At 47.3% G+C, this 20,205-nt stretch overlaps 1 protein-coding gene across 2 annotated transcripts in view; it reads left to right on the top strand.

Moving 5' to 3' along the window:
- The window catches only part of LGI3 (leucine rich repeat LGI family member 3), a 362,651-nt gene that overhangs the window by 202,869 nt on the left and 139,577 nt on the right, over positions 1-20,205 (top strand). For both annotated transcript variants that reach the window (XM_069617743.1, XM_069617744.1), the window contains exon 4: positions 5,678-5,749. In XM_069617743.1, coding sequence (XP_069473844.1) covers positions 5,678-5,749 — 72 coding nt within the window. The remainder of the gene's footprint in view (positions 1-5,677; positions 5,750-20,205) is intronic.

Here is a 20,205-nt window from a genome sequence, read left to right as displayed (position 1 = left end):
TTCAAAACCCTCTGCATTATCCACAAGGCCTTCTGGGGCCTGGGGCTGCTTTACCTTCAACTCTCTCTTCCTAAATACCTTCCTTCTCGGGCTCTTCCCTCATCTGCCTCCAACTCCCTCATGCGCAGCTGCTTTGCCAAGCAACAAGTTGGTGGTCAATCTCTCTCTTCGGTAGGGGCCTCCCTCTGGAACAGCCTTCCTGCCTCCCTGAAACTTGAGGAGAACCATCTCCGGGTCCGGAAACACCTCAAAACCTTCCACTTTGCTTCTGCTTTCTCTGCGTCTCTCCCCTGCTGAAATTTCCGGCCGAATCTGCACTGGTTACCTGGACCCCTTCTGACCTTGGGGCCAGGTCCCACCCTTTGCACTCCTGCCCTGCCTCTCTGGAAACCCCTGCACTTAGGGACTGTTTTTCTGTATCCCTACAGCCCCACCAGCACTTGTCTGCTCTACTCTGCACTTGCCACCATCAGGCCGCTTTACCATCGTATTTATTCCTCTATCCCATGTTATGCTATGTTATGTTATTTTGCATTTATATATGTACATGTACTGCACTTCCCCCTCTCCCTTCCCCCCAGGCACTTTTCCCTCTCTCCCTACCCTTGCACTTGCGCGATCTGAATGACACTTGGCCTAGTAGGATCGTTTGTCTGTCTTTCCACAGTTTTTTTTCCCTCCCCTGCCTCGTCGCGCCTTGAAACACTTCTGTATAGGCACGTTATAAATACCATATCATATCATACACAGTAGATACAGCAACATATAACATTAAAATGCACAATACATGAGTAACAAAAATTAAATACATAACAAAAGTTAAAAAAACAAAACTGTAAATGGGCCGTTCCTGATAACCAGGGTGCCCCTGAAATGCTACACAAGCAAGGCCCAAGTTCACGTACGATACTGTAGTGCATGAATCAATGAACGTGTTACATGTTACCTTAAAATGCATTAGAAACTATGGGCTCCATAATAATTCTGCTTTGAAAAATCTTTTTGATCACAACAGGCTGGGACATAATATAGCCGGCTAAGACTTACACACAAGTGCAGTCTCAAAAACTCATAGCCAGCTCATGCAGAATTGATCACACACAAGACTCTTGAAATTGCTTCTCCCTCCCCCTCTACTTGGGCATAGTCTGAGTCCACCTTCTCCCAGCCCGAAGCAGGTAGTTCCCCATTGTGTGGGTTGCTGAGGAGTCCTGGCCTGCACTGCAGAGCAGCAATGCCTCTGTGGTCGATCTAACTGTGCGAAGTCTAAAAGGCGGTCTTAAATAGTTTTTCCTTAAGTCCACATAATAAGGGAAAATTCAAACAAAATGCACAATGCACAATGCTCTCAATTTCATTTGTGCAGAAAGGACAAAACAGAGAGATATTACTATTCTATTTATTTCCAAGTTTTGTGTTGGGCATGACAAATGACACATGGGGCCTCATCACGAGTTGGGCTGTAGCCCTTAAATGCGGTGGTAACGGTATTAACGCAGCATTTAAGGTCTGGCCCTATCACGAGTTGGGCCCTAAATGGGCTGTTTTACCTCCCATTTAGCGGCCTATGTTTTTGCCTGTATTTTGCCTGTATTACCACCGGCTGTATTAGCACGCGTTATTAGCGTTGGAAATGCCCCCTTGGATCCAATGGACCCAATGGACCCAATGGGGAATGGGGATTTACTGCGAATGCCCAACTCGTGATCCAGCGGTAATACCGCGGACCGGTGGGTGCTAACGCTATTGCATTTGGGCGGTATTACAGCAGGGATACCATCAACTCGAAATTAGGCTCTATTGATAAAGCATTCTAGGGTCAAGCGGCCTTGAATTTTCCAACCAGAACTGCGGAACCATTCCACTGTTTGCGAACCACAGACACAGATCCTAAGACATATTCATACATATCCCAGCATTCACTCTGCCTTGGCCTGTTGTAACATTGGGGAGGATGGTGACCTGCAGATGAAGCAGAGAAGCTTTCATTCCTCCCAGTCCTGCTGTATGCCTATTCACCCAGACTCCCAGTAAAGAATAGGGCGAAGAGGAACAAGAGGAAGTGGGCGTGCGGCAGGTGGTAGCAGGAAGTGGTGGCCAGTCACTGTGGGACGGTGTTCTTGGTGGGGAAGAGGGGTTGGTCCGCATATTCCTTCTGCCTGCCAACCTTAACACGAGGACTCCTTTGTGGAAGAAGACACATTTAACAACCTCCAAAACTGCTGCACCATCTTCTTGGCATGCCTAGACTTTTCTGGTTCTCTTTTTCTGTCTATTACAATAGCTCTGGATGCCTTCAGTCAGACCTGAAAGTGTGGCCATTAATATAAAGTAAAAGCTGGGGCTCGAATAGCTCATGCTCGCCAATGGGTGCCAAACTGAACATTCCGGTAAACCACTTAGAATACTTGGTGGGCTTTTGAGAAATGATATGGCACTTTAAGTAACACATACACAACAATATCATTTAAAATCAGCCAAGTGGCTTATAACAGAATTAAAAATGTTTCTCAAAAGCCCCACTCAAAATATACCAAAAGTAAGGTAGCCGAAACCAGACTTTGCCGGTGCTACTATTCATTTATTGAAAGACTACACTTTCCTTAACAGGCTATCGTGTCAGGGTTGGCGGTTCCTTGGTGCTTTCAGCTCAGCAATGGGAGTGCTTCCTCCATGGCTTACAGGGAAGTCTATGGAGCAGCCAAAGTTCCAGAAGGTGCTGCGGATAAAGATGATGTCGGGGTGTACACCAAGGCTGCCCACACTGCCCACTGGAGGATCTAGATTATGGGGTGCACTCTGGACTTGGCCCTACCACAAACTTCATTCTCATCCACATCCACGGCCCTTATGCAGTCACAAGAATAGGGGGTGGGCACAGCTCACAACTATCCTGGCGGTGAATGGAGTGGCGTTGCTTTTCTGGGAGAGAAGGAGGACTGGTGGTCCAAGCACTCCAAACAATGTAGGACTAGTCACATCTCAAAGAGAAGACACCTCTTTAGACCTTCTTGGGCTCTGTACTGTGTCCTGGATCCGAGTGTTCATGGTCAGGTTACAACAAAATGGATATGGGTGCAGCTGTAGAGAAGAAGAGTTCCGCTGCTTCCCCAAAGAGATCTACGGACAAGCTTCTTACTGGCAATGCCCGGTTCTTTGAGCTCTCCCTGCTCCAAGATGCAAGAATAAGTTGTCTGTCTAACAGTCCTCTGAAAACCGGGTGGGGCAGCATCAAACTTACTCTGGGGGCATCTACATTTGTAGCTCAGAACATAGCTGTATGTCGTACAGCAAGACAGCATTACACTGTCCTTGAACCAATCACATGAACTGGTTTACTCTTTTAAACATGTCATGGACAAAGACATAAGGCTAAAGGAATTGTTTGAAGAAGCAACAAGATGAGTGTATTGCTTACCAACCAGGCAGGAGGCCATACACCAGGGTCGCGAGGATGTAGATGGCTTTCACCCAGTGAGTTGAACAGACGTCCCAATTCCAGGGTGTAGGTTTCTCAGTGAGAAACAGAATATGAATGCTTGTTTTCTGGTTCTTTCTCTTTTGCATTTCCGGTGCTGTAGTCGGCCAGGTGCTGTCTCCTGTTGATGTGCTGACTACCAGAGATGGTGAATTGGAGGGAGCATGCATGGTGACAGCTTTTCATATGATGCAACTGTCTTTGAAGATGGGGTGTGTCTGCACGGGTAGCCAGAGGATTTTGATGAGTGTGGGCATTAGGTCATTGAATTTGTGGAGACCTTTGATGCGCGCAGTGGCATGAAGGACGCTTTTCATACGATCTAGGGTGAAGGAGGTTAGGCCAGTGATCAGAACTAGGGCCTGTACTGTACAGTGGATCTGAAGCAGGTGCGCGCTAAGAAGGGCTTGGTTTTCCACAGGAATAGTTGGTACCATGCTCTCTGAGATGCCTTCCCTATGAGTGCTATGACGGAAAGGCGGCTGTCTATGTGCAATCCCGGAGACTTGGTACACGGTGTCGGCTGCAAGGTGAACCCCTTCAGATTCTTGGCAGACAGCCTGGTCTGGGTTGGGGGCAGCCAGAATTATTGGTGAGAAGCAGGGATTATGTATTAGTGGGAATTCCATTTGAGACATTTGATATCTAGGTCTACATCATGGCGTGGCATGCATTGAGTCCATGGATGATGCTTTTAGGTGAAGTTTATAGTTTGCGTGCTGGTTGATGTGGATGTTGTGGCTGTTACAGAGCGTTCTCAGGGCTGCGTTTAGAGGTGGATGATCATGGTGAGAGGATGGACCCCTGTGGGACTCTAAACATGGCAGCTAGAGAGAGGTGGGGATCCGGAGGTATCCATCTGGTTAAACTCAGGGTGGTAGGACACAAAGCAGCAGAGCACTTTCTCTCCAATGCCCATGTGGTTGTCTATGTAGACGAGCAGAATGCTGTGGAGGCTCCTAGTCACTCTGTGTATACTCCTACACACACATATATATATATAGATGAAGCATTACTCTTTGGAAGAGCATTCTATACAGTATTACTCTGTACAGAATAACCATGGGATAGTGTTCTGTACGTATATCCCTAAATATCACCACTGTTCGGAATTACCCCCATGAATTGTTGCTGTACATTATTATGACGATTTTAATGTACAGTGTTGTAAATTGTTACAATTTAATGCGAACGATGAGTATAGATTATTACTCTGCTCAGTGTTACCTGTGGCTGATTATCCAGCCTAGTTCTCATGAGCATATTACCCCGAGGATCACAGCCACAGGCTGTGTTCATCTGTAGATTTAAAGCATATGCAATATTGCTGTGCTAAATGTCACGGAGTACGTATACAAATTTAAGAAAAAAAAAGAATGATAGATTTGATCGAATTTCGGCTGAACGAAAATTTCGAACACTCGAACAATTTCGATCAAATCTACCATTTTATTTATTTGTAATGCGCCAAAGCTTGCAAGCATCAGGGTGTTACACATCCCCCGAGCACTAGGAGAGAAAATACGTCCAAATGAGTGAATGTCAGTCAAATAGGTGCGTTTTTAAGCGCTTACGGAACGGCGAGTAGCAAGTCTCCAAACACAGAGGCAGCGGCAGGGTATTCCAATCTTGGGATGTCAGGACGTGAAATGATCGTCCATTCGATGCGATTGTAGTGAACAAGTGGAGCGGCGATGGTGGCACCTTTGTTCATAACACTCACATCAGGGGTTGCGGGGGTGTCCCCCGCGATCTAAATAATTAAGTTGCAAAAAAAAAGAAAAAAAAGGACCTTGCGGCGCCGTTTACCATGCACGTCACTGAAGGGAACCAGCATCGCAGAGGGATGGCAGAATCGCGACACACAACGCAGTGTGTCGCAAGTAGGTAAGTAAAGGGGTGGGGGGAGCAGGTTACAACAAATGTCTGCGGGAGACAAAACCTAAAGTTATTTTCGGCAAAATAACTTTTTTTTTTCCCGCTGACATTTTGAATTCATGCAAATCGTGGACATCCGAATGTCACAGATAAATAACGCAGAACAATCGTCCTCCATATTTTATTGCGCATTATTTTCTGTAAAATTGGATTCATGTCACAACCTTGTTATTTGGCCCAATAAGGTATGGGGGATGTTCAACATGAGATACTTTCAAGGGAAGGCATAACACAGAAGCTCTTGCTTTGATCTCTTTTCAGATTCATAGAGAACAACGACATCCAAGCTCTGTCGCGACAAACCTTCCGGGGACTGAAGAGCCTGACGCACTTGTATGTATAACAGGGACCAGTAGCATGTTTGTGTGTGCATGTGTGAGCAACTGGCAAGAGAACATGACCAGGGGTGCCAACTCCTAAATGTATCGAGGGAAGGGGGCTGAACCTTATTGTGCAACCTTTGACCCAGGTGATGTCATGCAAAGTGGCATTACAGGAAGTGACATCACAGGCACATGCCTGTGGCTGACTCACTGCCTAAGTTTTGCTTTTTTTTTACTGACAGTCGGCTTCCCACGAAAACTGAAATGTGATGCATAGAAGGTTTTATCCTCTGACAAACTGGCCTGTCACCTGCTACAAAGGCAATACCGACTCTGTTCTCACCAAGAAGAGAGTCCACATTCAAGCTCGTGTCTCTGCCGTGTCTCTGCGGCATCTAACAACTCGGCCGAACTCTCTAAAATCTGCAAGGAGCTGTCCAAACCTGCTGCAGTCTCTACCCCTCTTGTTGCCACACAGGCTCTTTGCAATGCCCTTGCCTCTCACTTCTTTCAAAAACCCAGGACATACTGTCCACCCCCTCCACCTCCACCACTCCTCTCCCCTCTCCATCTGTGCTTGCTGACCCTCCTTTAGCCAACCCCCACCATCCTTTTTTTAACATAATTTTATTGGTTTATTCAAACAAAAACAATACAAACCAAACTTGCAGTGCAAATATCAACAGTTAATTTTTTCCTTTACACAATTTTAGCCACTGCTCCCCTTATCCCACCCTCCCTTGCGAGCCTATTTGTTCCACGCTCTCTGTATCCGCTTCGCGCGGTTGGGTCTCACTATAAGTGGATTCTGTCAGATCCTGTAGAGTTTCGAACAATTCTGCTATTATTGATTTCCATGCCATCAGGATTCCTGCCTCCCCCTCTCCCCCCACAGCGCTCGCCTCTTGCCATACTGTGGTTTCTGCCTCCGCCCATTTCTGCAACTCCTTCCACCACACCTCCACCCGTGGCCTGTGACATGTCTTCCATCCCATGGCGATCCTTCTCTTTGCAAGCACATATGCTAAATCTTTCAATTTACTAAAATGCTTAAGTTTCTGCGATCTAGGGAACCCCCCCAGCAAGCATGCCCAAGCCGTATCAATAACCATTGTGACCCCCTTTTCCGCTAGTTTCTGCGCTATTTCACCCCAGAAGCGTTCAATTACCGGGCATGACCAAAACATGTGTACCATGCCAGCATTTCTTTGTCACATTTGGGACATGCTTCTCCCAGCATTTTCAAATCTAGATATACTCTGGGGTGTCATATATGCCCTGGGCGTGATATATAGTTGTATCTGTTTTAGGCTCGCATTTCTTGACACCTTCTTGTGGTACCCCAGGGCACGTTTCCACATCCCGCACTTCAGCACTTCAAAACCTATGATAGTCCCCTCTCACCAGATATCTCCCATCGTCACTAACCCCAACGACTCCCAGTGGTTCCTAATTATCATCCTCAGCTGCCTATCTCCCCCTGCCAGTGCAAATAGTGGTACGAGAAAACCCCGGAAGGGGAAAGAAGTTCACATGGAAAAGTACTATATTAGTCAGAGTACTCAATTGTAAAAACTAGAGGCAAAGAAGAGGAGGAAGCTCAGACATAGATATTCACATTTTAATTTTTAATTTATTATCATAGTAAAATCGCATGATATATAAACATCTAAACATCAATGAAAAGGAAGAATTAATTTATGTATAAAATTGTTGTCAAATCTCATGCCTCGAAATATTCAGACACAATTAAACTACCACAATTCATAACCTTGTATTGATCGAGGTAAAAACATCACTGTCTCATTTATAAGTTGCATTCAAAGGATAGAATTGCTGTAAACCCAATTAATAATTGAGTGCTGATTGCAAACGAATGCTAACCAGGAAATAAAGTGCTGGATGCAAAAAAAGTGCTAAGTGCTAAACTACCACAATTCATAACCTTGTATTGATCGAGGTAAAAACATCACTGTCTCATTTATAAGTTGCATTCAAAAGATAGAATTGCTGTAAACCCAATTAATAATTGAGTGCTGATTGCAAACGAATGCTAACCAGGAAATAAAGTGCTGGATGCAGAAAAAGTGCTAAGTGCCTACTGTACATACTGTGCATAGATGATCTTGAAATATCAAAACAGTTTCGGCGAATTCAGCCTATCTGGTTCAATTAAACGAACCAGTAGTCGCCTTCTTCAGGGCGCACTATGTATTAAAGATATAAACCTAGAACATACTAATGCATGAGTATCAATATATCATTCAGTAGTTCTCGTAGATAAAATCTTTGTGTGATTCATAAGGGCTTGATTGTGGATCTGGAGTCTGTTTTGAAGACGTAGACCCTAAGTTGGTCCAAGATAGTGGTGCCGCAAAATAATTTTGATTCGATCCGCCACCCGAGCTGGACTGGTGATGCAAATTAATTCACATCTTAAAATGATTTGAACTCTTGATCGAAGCCATAAGGGACCCAGTTCTGGAAAAAAGAATCAGGAATGTTCCCGCTGGGCTGTCCGGAATATTCCAAAATCGGTGTAAGCTCAAGCCAGGAGAATCTCGCGCGAGATTCCAGCGGCCGTCTACAGAGGCGAGAGTAAAGGCGTACTCCGGGGTTTGCACCCACGGCTATTTTCTTCTACGGTCCCGAAACCGTTGGCCTCTTCTCCTGGCTTGAGCTTACACCGATTTTGGAATATTCCGGACAGCCCAGCGGGAACATTCCTGATTCTTTTTTCCAGAACTGGGTCCCTTATGGCTTCGATCAAGAGTTCAAATCATTTTAAGATGTGAATTAATTTGCATCACCAGTCCAGCTCGGGTGGCGGATCGAATCAAAATTATTTTGCGGCACCACTATCTTGGACCAACTTAGGGTCTACGTCTTCAAAACAGACTCCAGATCCACAATCAAGCCCTTATGAATCACACAAAGATTTTATCTACGAGAACTACTGAATGATATATTGATACTCATGCATTAGTATGTTCTAGGTTTATATCTTTAATACATAGTGCGCCCTGAAGAAGGCGACTACTGGTTCGTTTAATTGAACCAGATAGGCTGAATTCGCCGAAACTGTTTTGATATTTCAAGATCATCTATGCACAGTATGTACAGTAGGCACTTAGCACTTTTTCTGCATCCAGCACTCTATTTCCTGGTTAGCATTCGTTTGCAATCAGCACTCAATTATTAATTGGGTTTACAGCAATTCTATCTTTTGAATGCAACTTATAAATGAGACAGTGATGTTTTTACCTCGATCAATACAAGGTTATGAATTGTGGTAGTTTAGCACTTAGCACTTTTTTTGCATCCAGCACTTTATTTCCTGGTTAGCATTCGTTTGCAATCAGCACTCAATTATTAATTGGGTTTACAGCAATTCTATCCTTTGAATGCAACTTATAAATGAGACAGTGATGTTTTTACCTCGATCAATACAAGGTTATGAATTGTGGTAGTTTAATTGTGTCTGAATATTTCGAGGCATGAGATTTGACAACAATTTTATACATAAATTAATTCTTCCTTTTCATTGATGTTTAGATGTTTATATATCATGCGATTTTACTATGATAATAAATTAAAAATTAAAATGTGAATATCTATGTCTGAGCTTCCTCCTCTTCTTTGCCTCTAGTTTTTACAATTGAGTACTCTGACTAATATAGTACTTTTCCATGTGAACTTCTTTCCCCTTCCGGGGTTTTCTCGTGCTATTTTGTTGTTTCCCAGTTCCATGGTTTAGGGGTTACCCATCCGTTGTGATACACTATTAGTGCAAATAGTGGTACCTGCGGGGAGCATGGGAATGGGTTTCCCATCATCTGGCATGCTCGGCGCCAGATCTTCCAACCCAGCATCATCATCTTAGGGTGCTCTTCTATTTCTGACCTGGACAACCAGATCATCTCTTTTAAGTAAAACGGGGCACAATCCTGTCCAAACAACCTAGATTCGGGGGTCTGTTCATCTGAGAGCATTTTGGCAATATATTGCAGCTGGCTCGCTACATAATAAACCTCATAATTAGGCAGTTTTATCCCCCCTCCTTCATAAAAGTTCTGCAGCTTCCATAGTGCCACCCTATTCCGGGTACCATGCCACAGGAAATCCCTACACATGCTGTTCAGTTTAGTGACAAACTTCTTGGGTATTAGGTATGCAATATTCCCAAAATAGTGTAAGAGCCTAGGTAGGACCACCATTTTAAGCATTGCCCCCCGTCCCATTATTGCTAGGGGTAACCTCACCCAGAATTGCATACACTTCTCGATTCTCTCAATGGCTAACTCGGTATTGTGCCTGTGCTCCTCTTCCACTGTGTGGTACACATCTATCCCATGGTACCGGAACGTACCAACCGACAATGGTGTTTGTAACACTGGCAACCGTCCCACAGGGACTCCCTTATAACTGCCTAGTGGGAAAATACTAGATTTTTGTGGATTCACCGCTATACCCGACAACCCCGCGTATCTGTCCATCACTTCCAGGATGTACTGGAGATTTTCCTCCGGGTGCCTCAAGTACAGCAGCAGGTCATCTGCATATAAGGAGATCAAGTGTCGTTCCCCTCCTATCTCGATACCTATAGTATCGTATTGTTGCCTAAGGTATATTGCTAGGGGTTCTAGGGCTAGTATATAGAGCATTGGGGACCATGGGCACCCTTGTCTGGTGCCTCTACTGAGCTGCCATCTTTCGGATATTACTGATCCTGTTTTGACCCTAGCCAGCGGTTCGCTATATAGTATCTCCGCTCACCTTATGTATCCAGGTCCCATACCATAGCCTGCCAGGGCTGCCAGCAACCATGGCCACTTGACCGAATCGAAAGCCTTTATCGCGTCCAAGGACACAATTGCCATTTCGCCTTCGTTCTTACTTCCCCATTCAATGACCCGACCCGTTGGAGCCGTCTGTGATTATGAGTTATCTTTCTATTCGGGACATAGCCCGTTTGGTCGGGGTGTATTAGCTTGGCAATAATTCTCCGCAGTCTGTTTGCCAAGACAGCCGTTAATATCTTGCTTTCTTGGTTCAACATCGACAGGGGTATGTAGGAGCCACAACTATGCCCAGGCTTGTTGGGTTTGGGAAGCAGTATTATGATCGTCTCTCTAAGTGACTCCGGCAGCCGTCCCACTTCAAACGCTTCATTTAACATTTCTAAAATTGGGGGGAGCACTTCATCCTTATATACTTTATAAAATTCACTAGGGGAGCCCGTCCGCCCCTGCAGTCTTACTAGTAGGCAGCTGCCTCACCAATTCTCCCAACTCCTCCAAAGTAATCGGTGCATCTAGCTCCTCTCTTTCCTCAGCACTTATCTTGGGCAGTCCTATGTCCTCCAGTGTTTCCGTTATCTATCCATGACTACTTCCCTCCTTATTTCCATAAAGTGACCTATAATAATCTGCAAATTCCTGATTAACTCCCTCTTGGGTGTCAGCTACACTACCATCTTCTCTCGTTATCGTTCTAATCGGGGATCTGGATGTTTCGCTCTTATACAACCATGTCAGAAGCCTTCCTGTTTTATCTCCTCCCGCATGCTGCCTCTCTATATATTTTTTATAGTTGAGGTTGCACAATCTTTCCCATTGCTCTGCACATTTCTGCTGCAGTGCAAGTATCAACTCCATGTCACTTTCCATGTCACCTCCCCCCTTCAATGCCTTTTCCAGTTCCTTTTCTGTTTCCTGTAGGTCAGCCAAGATCCCGCCCTGCAGGCCCTTTGATTTTGCTATGGCTGCACCTCGCACCACCACCTTGAAGGCTTCCCATAATGTGCTTGCCGAGTCCACGCTACCCGTATTTGTCTCAGAGTAGTTCATAATCTCCTCCCTTATGTCTTCTCTAAAACAGGGGTCTTTGAGTGCCTCTGCCCTGAGGCGCCATGTCGGAATCCTTGCCCTCGTGGGGCAGTATTGCCACCCGAGAACGAGGGGCGAGTGGTCCGAAAGGACCCTCGCTTTATATTTCACCTGAGTAATCTCAGTAATTACCTCTGACGTGGCAAAGACATAGTCCAGTCTCGTATGTAGCCGCTGCGGGGCAGAATAGTGCGAGTATTGTCTTTCTTGGGGATGTCTCGTTCTCCACACATCTGCCAGACCAAAGTCGTCTAGTAGTGTCTTCAGTGCTTTAACCGCTGGGGCGGGTCTATCAATCTTCCCGTCTGATCTATCTACTCTGGGGTTTAGTACACAGTTAAAATCCCCACCCCAGATCACCGCGCTCCCCATACACATGCTAAGGTTAGTACCCAGGGTTCTGAAATATGCTGCCGTATTCTGATTGGGGGCATATGTATTTACAATGTTTATCTCCTTATTTTCCACCAATCCCCTCAGTATGACCATCCTACCATCTGTTTCTGCCTTTTCCTGCAACAGTTGAAATGGGACATGCGGCGCCACCCAAGTGAGCACTCCTCTAGCATATGCAGAATATGTCGAGCCCGCAACCACCCCTTTCCACTTCTTCGCAACCATCTCCATCTTTTCCCTCGTCAGGTGAGTCTCCTGCAATAACGCAATGTGTATCTTCTGTCTGCGCAGGTACAACATAACCTTGTTCCTCTTTAGATAACTATTAAGTCCCCTGACATTCCATGTAATTATTTTAAGGCCCCCATGGCTCATTAGAGTTCCCTTTCCCCTTCCACTAATGCGGTCCAGATACCACTGCCATCTCCGGCTACATAGGCTCGTTCTCCCCTTCAAACTTCCCCTAACTACAAACACCCCAAACACAACAAACTCCCCAACCCCCCAACCTCCCGCCTCCCTATCCCATCCCAACAACACCCACCCCAACTGTTGCCCAGCTCCATCCCTGGATCTCAGGCACCCCCGCATTTAGCCCTTTCTGGCAATAGCCCGTACTCGCAGCTCAGTAGGGTCGAGCAGCCCTAGCGGCTGTCTTACTACTAATTCTTGGGGGGGGTAGACTGCCTCCATTCTATTGCTCCTGTTTATTGCTGTTAGTATTTCCCAGTCAAATCTGTACTTCTTATTATCTATATTCCAGTCCAACAGGGTCGATAGGTCCAAAAGTGACATAATGCAGTTCGGATATTGAAACATGACATAATGGGCTCCCCTCTGCTCAGCCCCCCACTGATTTTACTGCATCCCTCTCATTTGTCGCGCTTCTCACGGTCTTGTTCTTCCTCTCGATCTGGGCAGCCCTGCAGGTCCAGCCATGCCGTCGCATCCTCCGGGGTTTCCAAAAAGAACACTTTACTTTTGTGGAAGACTTTTAGCCTTGCAGGGTACAACAACATGTATTTGATCCCAGCGACGCGCAGTCTCCTCTTGACTGCCACATAGCTGTATCTCTGCCTTTGCACTAACATTGTGTAGTCAGGATATGCCGTAATGTTAGTAAATGCCCTTTCAATCATCCCACCTTTACGAAAATATTCCAGGATTTTTTCTCTGCCTTTATAGTTTAATATTTTCGCAATTATCGCTCGAGGAGGGGCCCCGGGTCGTGGTTTTCTCGTCAGGGCCCGATGTGCTCGTTTGACAGTAAACCCTTGTGACAACTTGTCCGCTCCTATCTCTTGCAGGATCATGTTCTCCACATAGTCCGTGGGGTCCTGGCCCTCCTCCCCCTCCGGCAAGCCGATTACTCGGATGTTGTTCCTCCTCGCCCTCCCCTCCGCTTCCTCTGCTCGGTTCTCCAGGTTAGCTACTTGCTGCTTCAATATGTGGACTTCCTTAGTATTGTTCGTACTAGTTTCTGTATTCGCTTTCACCGCAATCTCCAGTCCACTTGTTTTTTCCGACAGTGTCCTGACATCCTGTCATAGCAGGGTAACTTCAATTCCCACTGCATCAATCTTGTCCTCTAAGGCCATTCGTAGTTCCGCCATTGCTGTCCCCCATGTGTTCCTCAGCTCAGTTATCGCCTCGAGGACCTGATGATTTTCTCTCCCTGGAGTGTCACCCGCGGAGACCGCTGCTGGGCCCGACACCGGGGCAGCGGTAGTTTGTCGCGTTTTAGCAAGGGCGTCCATCGTGGGTAGTTTGCTTTTAGCCCTGAGTCCTTTAACCAACATAATGCGGTCCTGTTTGTGTGTTCAGTTTCGGGCCCCTTTGTGTCGCTCCAAGTCCGTTCCCACAGCTCCACAGCGACACCCGGGCAATCCGGGCCCAGACACGTAGCCTTCAAAGAGCCGCAGCATGCAGCAGTGTGCGCTGCACTTAGATTCCAGGTGGGTTGTGCTCTCCCACGTATCTTCGTTTTCAGTAGCAGATGCTGCTCATCCAAGTCATCTACATTGTTGCCACACATACCTTTGCCCAGGCTGACTTCCAGACCACCCCAGTGCGCATTTATTATTTCCCACACGCTCAATTTACCGCCGCGCCTCCACCCCTGGCTCGTATTGGGTCCTTGAAGGGGTGCAGTCCGCCCTGCCCCACAGTAGCGGTGCTGAGTCACTCCGGGCGCAATACTGGGGTCTGGGTGCCTTCTATAAGGCCTTGCAATGTGCAGGGTCTCCCCATCTTACATCGCGTGGCTCTGTGCTGCCAGCCCACAGGGGAGCAGCTCAGCACGAACCAGCCCACGTGAGTGCACCGCGGCTCACAGCTTGTACCGCGCTGCTTATTAGTCAGGCCCCCTTTCTCTGTCCCGTTGTCTGCCGACTGGGCGCATGTACCGCAGACTATGTACTGTTCGGTGCCCAGGTGGTGCACCCTGAACCCGGTTTACAGTCGCAGTCCGCAGGCCCTTATTTCCTCACAGGCCTTGCAAAACGTTGTCACACACAGCACTTATAGGCGCCGTATTAGGGTCTGGGTGCCTTCTTCAAAGGCCTCGCAATGTGCCGGGTCTCCCCATCTTACATCGCTTGGCGCTGTGCCACCAGCCCACAGGGGAGCGACACAGAGCGAATCAGCTCAATTCAACGCCACGCAGCTCACCGCATGTACTGCGCTGCTTATTAGATTATCCGTACCTCTTTGGCTGCTGGGCGAGCTCGTATCCCGCAGGCAACGTGTTTTCGGGTGCCTGAGTTGTGCTCTTCAGTCTCCGTAATTCGGCTTACAGACGCGGTCCGCTAGCCTTCGCTTCCTCCCTGGATCCGATAATAATTGTCACCAGCAGCCGCACACACTATTCATGTGCGCGCGGTGCCGGCATCCTCGCAGAACACGATTTGGCAGCTTCTCCCGGCAGCTCTTCACCGTACTGCGCTGCTTATTAGTTGAGTCTCTTCTCCGTACCTCGTTGGCTGCTGGCCGAGCGCGTATCTCGCCGGCAACGCATTCACGGGTGCCCAGGTTGAGCTCCTCAGTATCCTCAACCCGGCTTATAGTCGCGGCCGCGAGCCTTCACTCCCTCCCTGGATCTGATGATAGTTGTCGCTGGCAGCTGCACACACTATCAATGCGTGCGCGGTTTAGTTTAGTTTAGTTTATTCATTTGTATTGCGCACCAGACCCGAGGGTATGAGGGCGCATGAGCAGCAAGGTTATTCAAAGCTTGGTTACAGGTTGCTTATACTTTACATTACATAATTAAGGTGTGACAATGAAGGAACATGTGTACAGTTTGGCAGGAGATAATGCAGTAAATATATTTAAAGAATTACAAATATTTACAAATTTAATATTACAAATTTACAGATTTACTTAAAGCATGCAATACGGAGAGCAGCCGTGTGGTGTTAGAGGTGTTAATGGTTCGTGTTCTTTAACCAATGGATGTAGTTGCGTCTAAAAAGTGAGTAAGATTGGGGAGTTCTCAGCGATGGTGGTAAGGAGTTCCAGTGTTGAGGTGCTTTCACCTGGAAGCTGTTGCCACCCATTTTGGTGCGTTTAAATCTGGGGACAGTGAGCAGATTAGCATTGGAGGTTCTGGTGGGTCTAATGGGGGTGTGTTTGCATATTCTGTCTGCCAGATAGCGTGGGGCAGCGTTATTCAGGCATTTGTGGGTGAGCGATGCTACTTTAAGCAGGATTTTGTCTGTTGTGCTGAGCCAGTTATGGGATTTCCTGATATTGGAAATGTGTTCCCTCCTGGGAATATTGAGCGCTGCCCTAAGAGCGTTGTTTTGTAACATCTGAATTTTGTTGGTGATTTGCTTGGTGGCTCCTATGTAGAGGGCGTTACAATAGTCCAGTTTGGATAATACCAATGCTCTGGCTAGTGTAGTGCAGCTGTGGGTGGAGAGGAAGGGTTTGGCTGCTCTTATAAGCTTACATGTGTAGGCCGTAGAGGATGCCATCGAGCTAACCTGTTTGTGGAAGGTTAGGGAGGAGTCGAGGTATATTCCTAGAGTTTTTACTTCTTTGGAAATCTTGATTAGGTTCCCGTCTATGATGAAGTTGGCGTAGTTGTGGTCGAGTTTGGTTAGGTTGGAAGTGGAACCAAGGGTGATGAGTTCAGTTTTGTCATCATTCAGGCATAGACTGTGCGAAGCCATCCATGCCTGGATGATGAGATACACCTTGTTCACCAAGGCCAAATCCTGGTTGTAATCTCCCGTCAACGGGATGAAGATCTGTGGATCATCGGCGTAGTTAGTGTAGGTGATACCCAGGCCATCTAAATCATCAAACAGGGGCTTCGTGAACACGTTGTACAGAGTGGGGGAGACGCACGAGCCCTGTGGGACTCCACACGGGATGGGTTCGGCGGCGGCAGAGGGGGAGAAGACTCTCATGGATCTGTTGTTGAGGAATGACCCAATCCAACTGATGGCTTCTTGTGAAAAGTGGGCAGCTGAGTCTAAATGATTACATAGGATTTTATGGTCAACTAGGTCAAACGCCGCGGAGAGGTCTAACAAGAGTAGTAATGCAGTTTTCCCATTATCTCTAAGGACGTCTATTTGGGCTTTCAGATCTATCAGGGCGGTTTCAGTTCCATGTTGGGGTTTGAAGCCGGATTGTCTTATTCCTAGAAGGTGGTTTGTTTCAAGATATTTTTGGATTTGTTGGTATGCTGTCTTGTCTAGTATCTTGAGCAGGAATGGGACAGTGGTAATCGGTCTGTAGTTGGTTGGGATGGACGGGTCGAGGGAGGGTTTTTTGAGGAGAGGGAGGACCCAGGACTCTTTGAGGTTACCGGGGACTGTTCCTGAGGAAAAAGAGGCATTGATGAGTCTGATGATGAATGGCGAGAGGTCTCTTGCCGCGTCTTTAATGATTTGTGGAGGGCAGAGGTCGCCTTTGCAATTGGAGGGTTTAAGGCCAAGAATGATTTTTTCTACTTCGAGAGAAGAGACTTTGGAAAAGCTGAAGCGAGCAGTGTTGGGTGTGTGGTGTGAGGGTGGAGGGCTCGAGTGGGCGTTGATGGGGTTGGTGAGATTGGTGAGGGAGTCTTTCTTGTTTTTAATTTTTGTTTGAAGGCCAGTGACTTTGTTGTTTAGTGCATTTTGGACACTGGTGCACCATTGTTTGTTTTTAACACAAGTATCTGGGATTGTTACCGGGGTTTCCAATTCTTTCAGGATAGTAAATAATTCTCTGGAGCTGGAATTGGATTGTGAGATTCTCTGGTTATAGGATTCTTGTTTGGCCGCTATGATTTCTTTTTTATAGTTGGCCATTATTTTGTTAAGCAGTAGTTTGTTATGGTCTGTCGGAGATTGTCTCCAGACTTGTTCCAGTTTACGCTTTTCCAATCTAAGGGTTTTAAAATGGCTGGAGAACCATTGGTTGAGGTGCTTTTTTGGTTTGGATTTTCTAAGTTTCAATGGTGCAATGGCGTCTAAGGCTATGCGCATGGTGTTGTTATATCCTTCTACGAGGTCATAGGGATTAGAGTCTTGGAGTTGGCTAAGTGTAGGAAGAATGAGCGGGATCAGTTTTTCTACTGTAATATTTTTTTTGCTTCTCGTGGGGATGGCTGCGGCTAGTGCCATGTTGGTTGTAGGGCTTGAGGCCTCAAGTGAGAAGGAGAGGAGATGGTGGTCGGTCCAGGATTGGGGAGTGTTGTTAGTGATCGATACGGCACAGTTGTAGTCTGCTATCCAGTCAAGGATTCTCCCTTTGTTATGGATGGGGCTGGTTACTTTTTGTGTGAAGCCTAGTTCAGACAAGGTGTTAGTGATGAGAGTGGCTTGATTGTCTTTGGGGTCTTTGTAGCCTAAATTGAAGTCTCCTAGGAGGAGGCATTGTGAGGAGTATTTTAGGTTGTCGGTAAGGATGCCATTGAGGTCTTCCTCGAAAGATCCCAGGGGTCCAGGCGGTCTGTATAGTAAGTGAATGGATATTGTTTGGGAGTTGGCAGTGGGTAGCTTGGCTGTGAGTGATTCGCATGATGGGAGGTGTGTAGCGGAGTTAAGTCTGATGTTAAGGTGGGTCTTGGCAATGATGGCCAAACCTCTGCCTTTAGCTTCAGTTCTGTCCGCTCGGATGATGGTGTAATCAGTGGGGATGGCTAGCGAAAGGGCTGGGCATGCGGCTGCATGAAGCCAGGACTCTGTTATGGCTAGGAGGTCTAGATCTTCAGCTAAAATGAGATCAGCGATGTCCGTGGCATGGGCAATCATGGAGCGTGCGTTGATGAGAGCACCTTTTATAGGTAGGGTATTGGCTTTGGCAGGGGTGGGGGTGGTTGCCGTGATGAGCGCTCTGTTGTTAGTTGTAGTGGAGTTGACGGGTTTAGGTTCAGGTTTTTTTAGCGTAAGGTTAGCGCAGGTGCTACTGGATGTTCGGTATGTGAGTATGGATTGTGTGGAGTCCCTGGCTCTAGGCTCGTGTATTTTGGGAAGTCTGGATCGTAATCTGGTCAGCTTGTCCGAAAGGCATGGGGGAGCGAGTAGGGTAAGCATGATTGTGGTGCTGGGCTCTGTAAGAGTGGGTGATGTGGTGCCTAGGCTGGTCAAGTTAAGGGGTGAGCTGGGCAGGCATGCGGAATTGGTGATGTGGAGAATGATTCTCAGTAGTATAGAGTAAAGGCCCGGGAGGAACATTGTGTGAGGTGGGTAGGTGCCGGCATCACTGCTGGATACGATTCGGCGCTCCTCACCCACACCGGGGGGCAGGTCCGCAGTTGCGTCTTGCTGCGGCAATCAGCTACCACGCACTCCTCCCGCAGCGCCTCTACGTGCCTCAGCCTGCCCTTTCCTCAGGGTTCCGCTGTTTACACTTGTCAGCGCAGCCCCAACCCGGCCTTCGCTGGTCCTCTCTTCAATCTATCTGGTCTCACGGGTCCCTTTGTTCTGTCGCGGCCGCCATTTTATCTTCATACGGCCACCTTCAAGCTGTGATACAATGTATCAGATCTCCCGCATTCCTCTTCATATTCGCTTGCGGGTAGATGCATCTTCTTCCCGTCACCTTCGGACACCCCTGCTATTATTTCTATGTAATAGTTAATTGACTGGTAGCATACGTTACATAAAAACAATTGCCGGATCACGGAGCACAATGGAGTCACAGCCTACTCCATGGCTGCCAGGCCACGCCCCATACCCCCCCATCATCCTTCTCATCCTTTCCACTTTTCTCCCCTGACGAGGTCGCTAGACAAGTCCGATCTAGGAAAGCCTCGTCAAAACAGGTTTATCCCTGTTCCTCTAAAACCATCAAGGACCACATTGACACCCTCGCTCCAGCCCTTGTTGATTTTTGCAACCACTCCTTTGCCTCAGGATCCTTCCCCTCCCCTCGGAAGCACTCCCTTGTGCATCTTCTTCTCACGAAACCCAAAGCTGATCCTTCTTGTCCAGCTAACTATCGCCTAATTTCCATTACTCCATTTCTGGGCAAACCCCTGGAAAAGTTGGCCATCTCTCAGCTTAACTTTCATTCCAATTCTGTTGGTTTTCTCCATGACCACCAGTCTGGCTTCAGAGCTGCCAGAAGCACGAAAACCGCTCTCCTGAACATCCGTGAAGATCTGCTCTCCAACCTTGACTCTAACATTCCCTCTGTCCTCATCCTCCTCGATCTCTCTTCTGCCTTCGACACGGTCAACCATACCATCCTGCTCAACCGTCTCTGTGTAAACCTGGGTATCACTGATTAGGCTCTGGCCTGGCTGACCTCTTTCCACTCAGACCGACCCTCCCAGGTCCAACTTGGGTCCTTCCTTTCATCTATCTTCCTCTCTACCTGTGGTGTTCCCCAGGGGTCTACCCTCTCGCCCTGGCTTTTCAACCAATACCTGGCAACTCTCGCCGACTGCATTGCCACTTTCTACTCAAATTTCCAGTGCTACGCTGACGACACTCAACTCATTTTCAGGCTGCCCTCTGCCACCTCCTCTCCCTCTCTCATCTCTGATTGCCTAACTGCCATTCAAGATTGGTGTGCTGCCAATGATCTTTGTCTGAATGCCAGCAAGACGGAGATCCCCCTCATCGGCACACCTTCACCATCCTTTCCCCTCACTCCCTGGCCGGCCTCCCTTGGCCCTCCTCCTACCCCCACCTGCGAGGCTAAGAACCTTGGGTCATCTTTGACTCAACCCTTTCCTTCT

The sequence above is a fragment of the Ambystoma mexicanum genome, chromosome 10 (genome assembly GCF_040938575.1).
Source record: "Ambystoma mexicanum isolate Mex_15411 chromosome 10, UKY_AmexF1_1, whole genome shotgun sequence".
Lineage (NCBI taxonomy): Eukaryota > Metazoa > Chordata > Amphibia > Caudata > Ambystomatidae > Ambystoma > Ambystoma mexicanum.
This window is presented reverse-complemented; position numbering and strand designations above follow the sequence as displayed.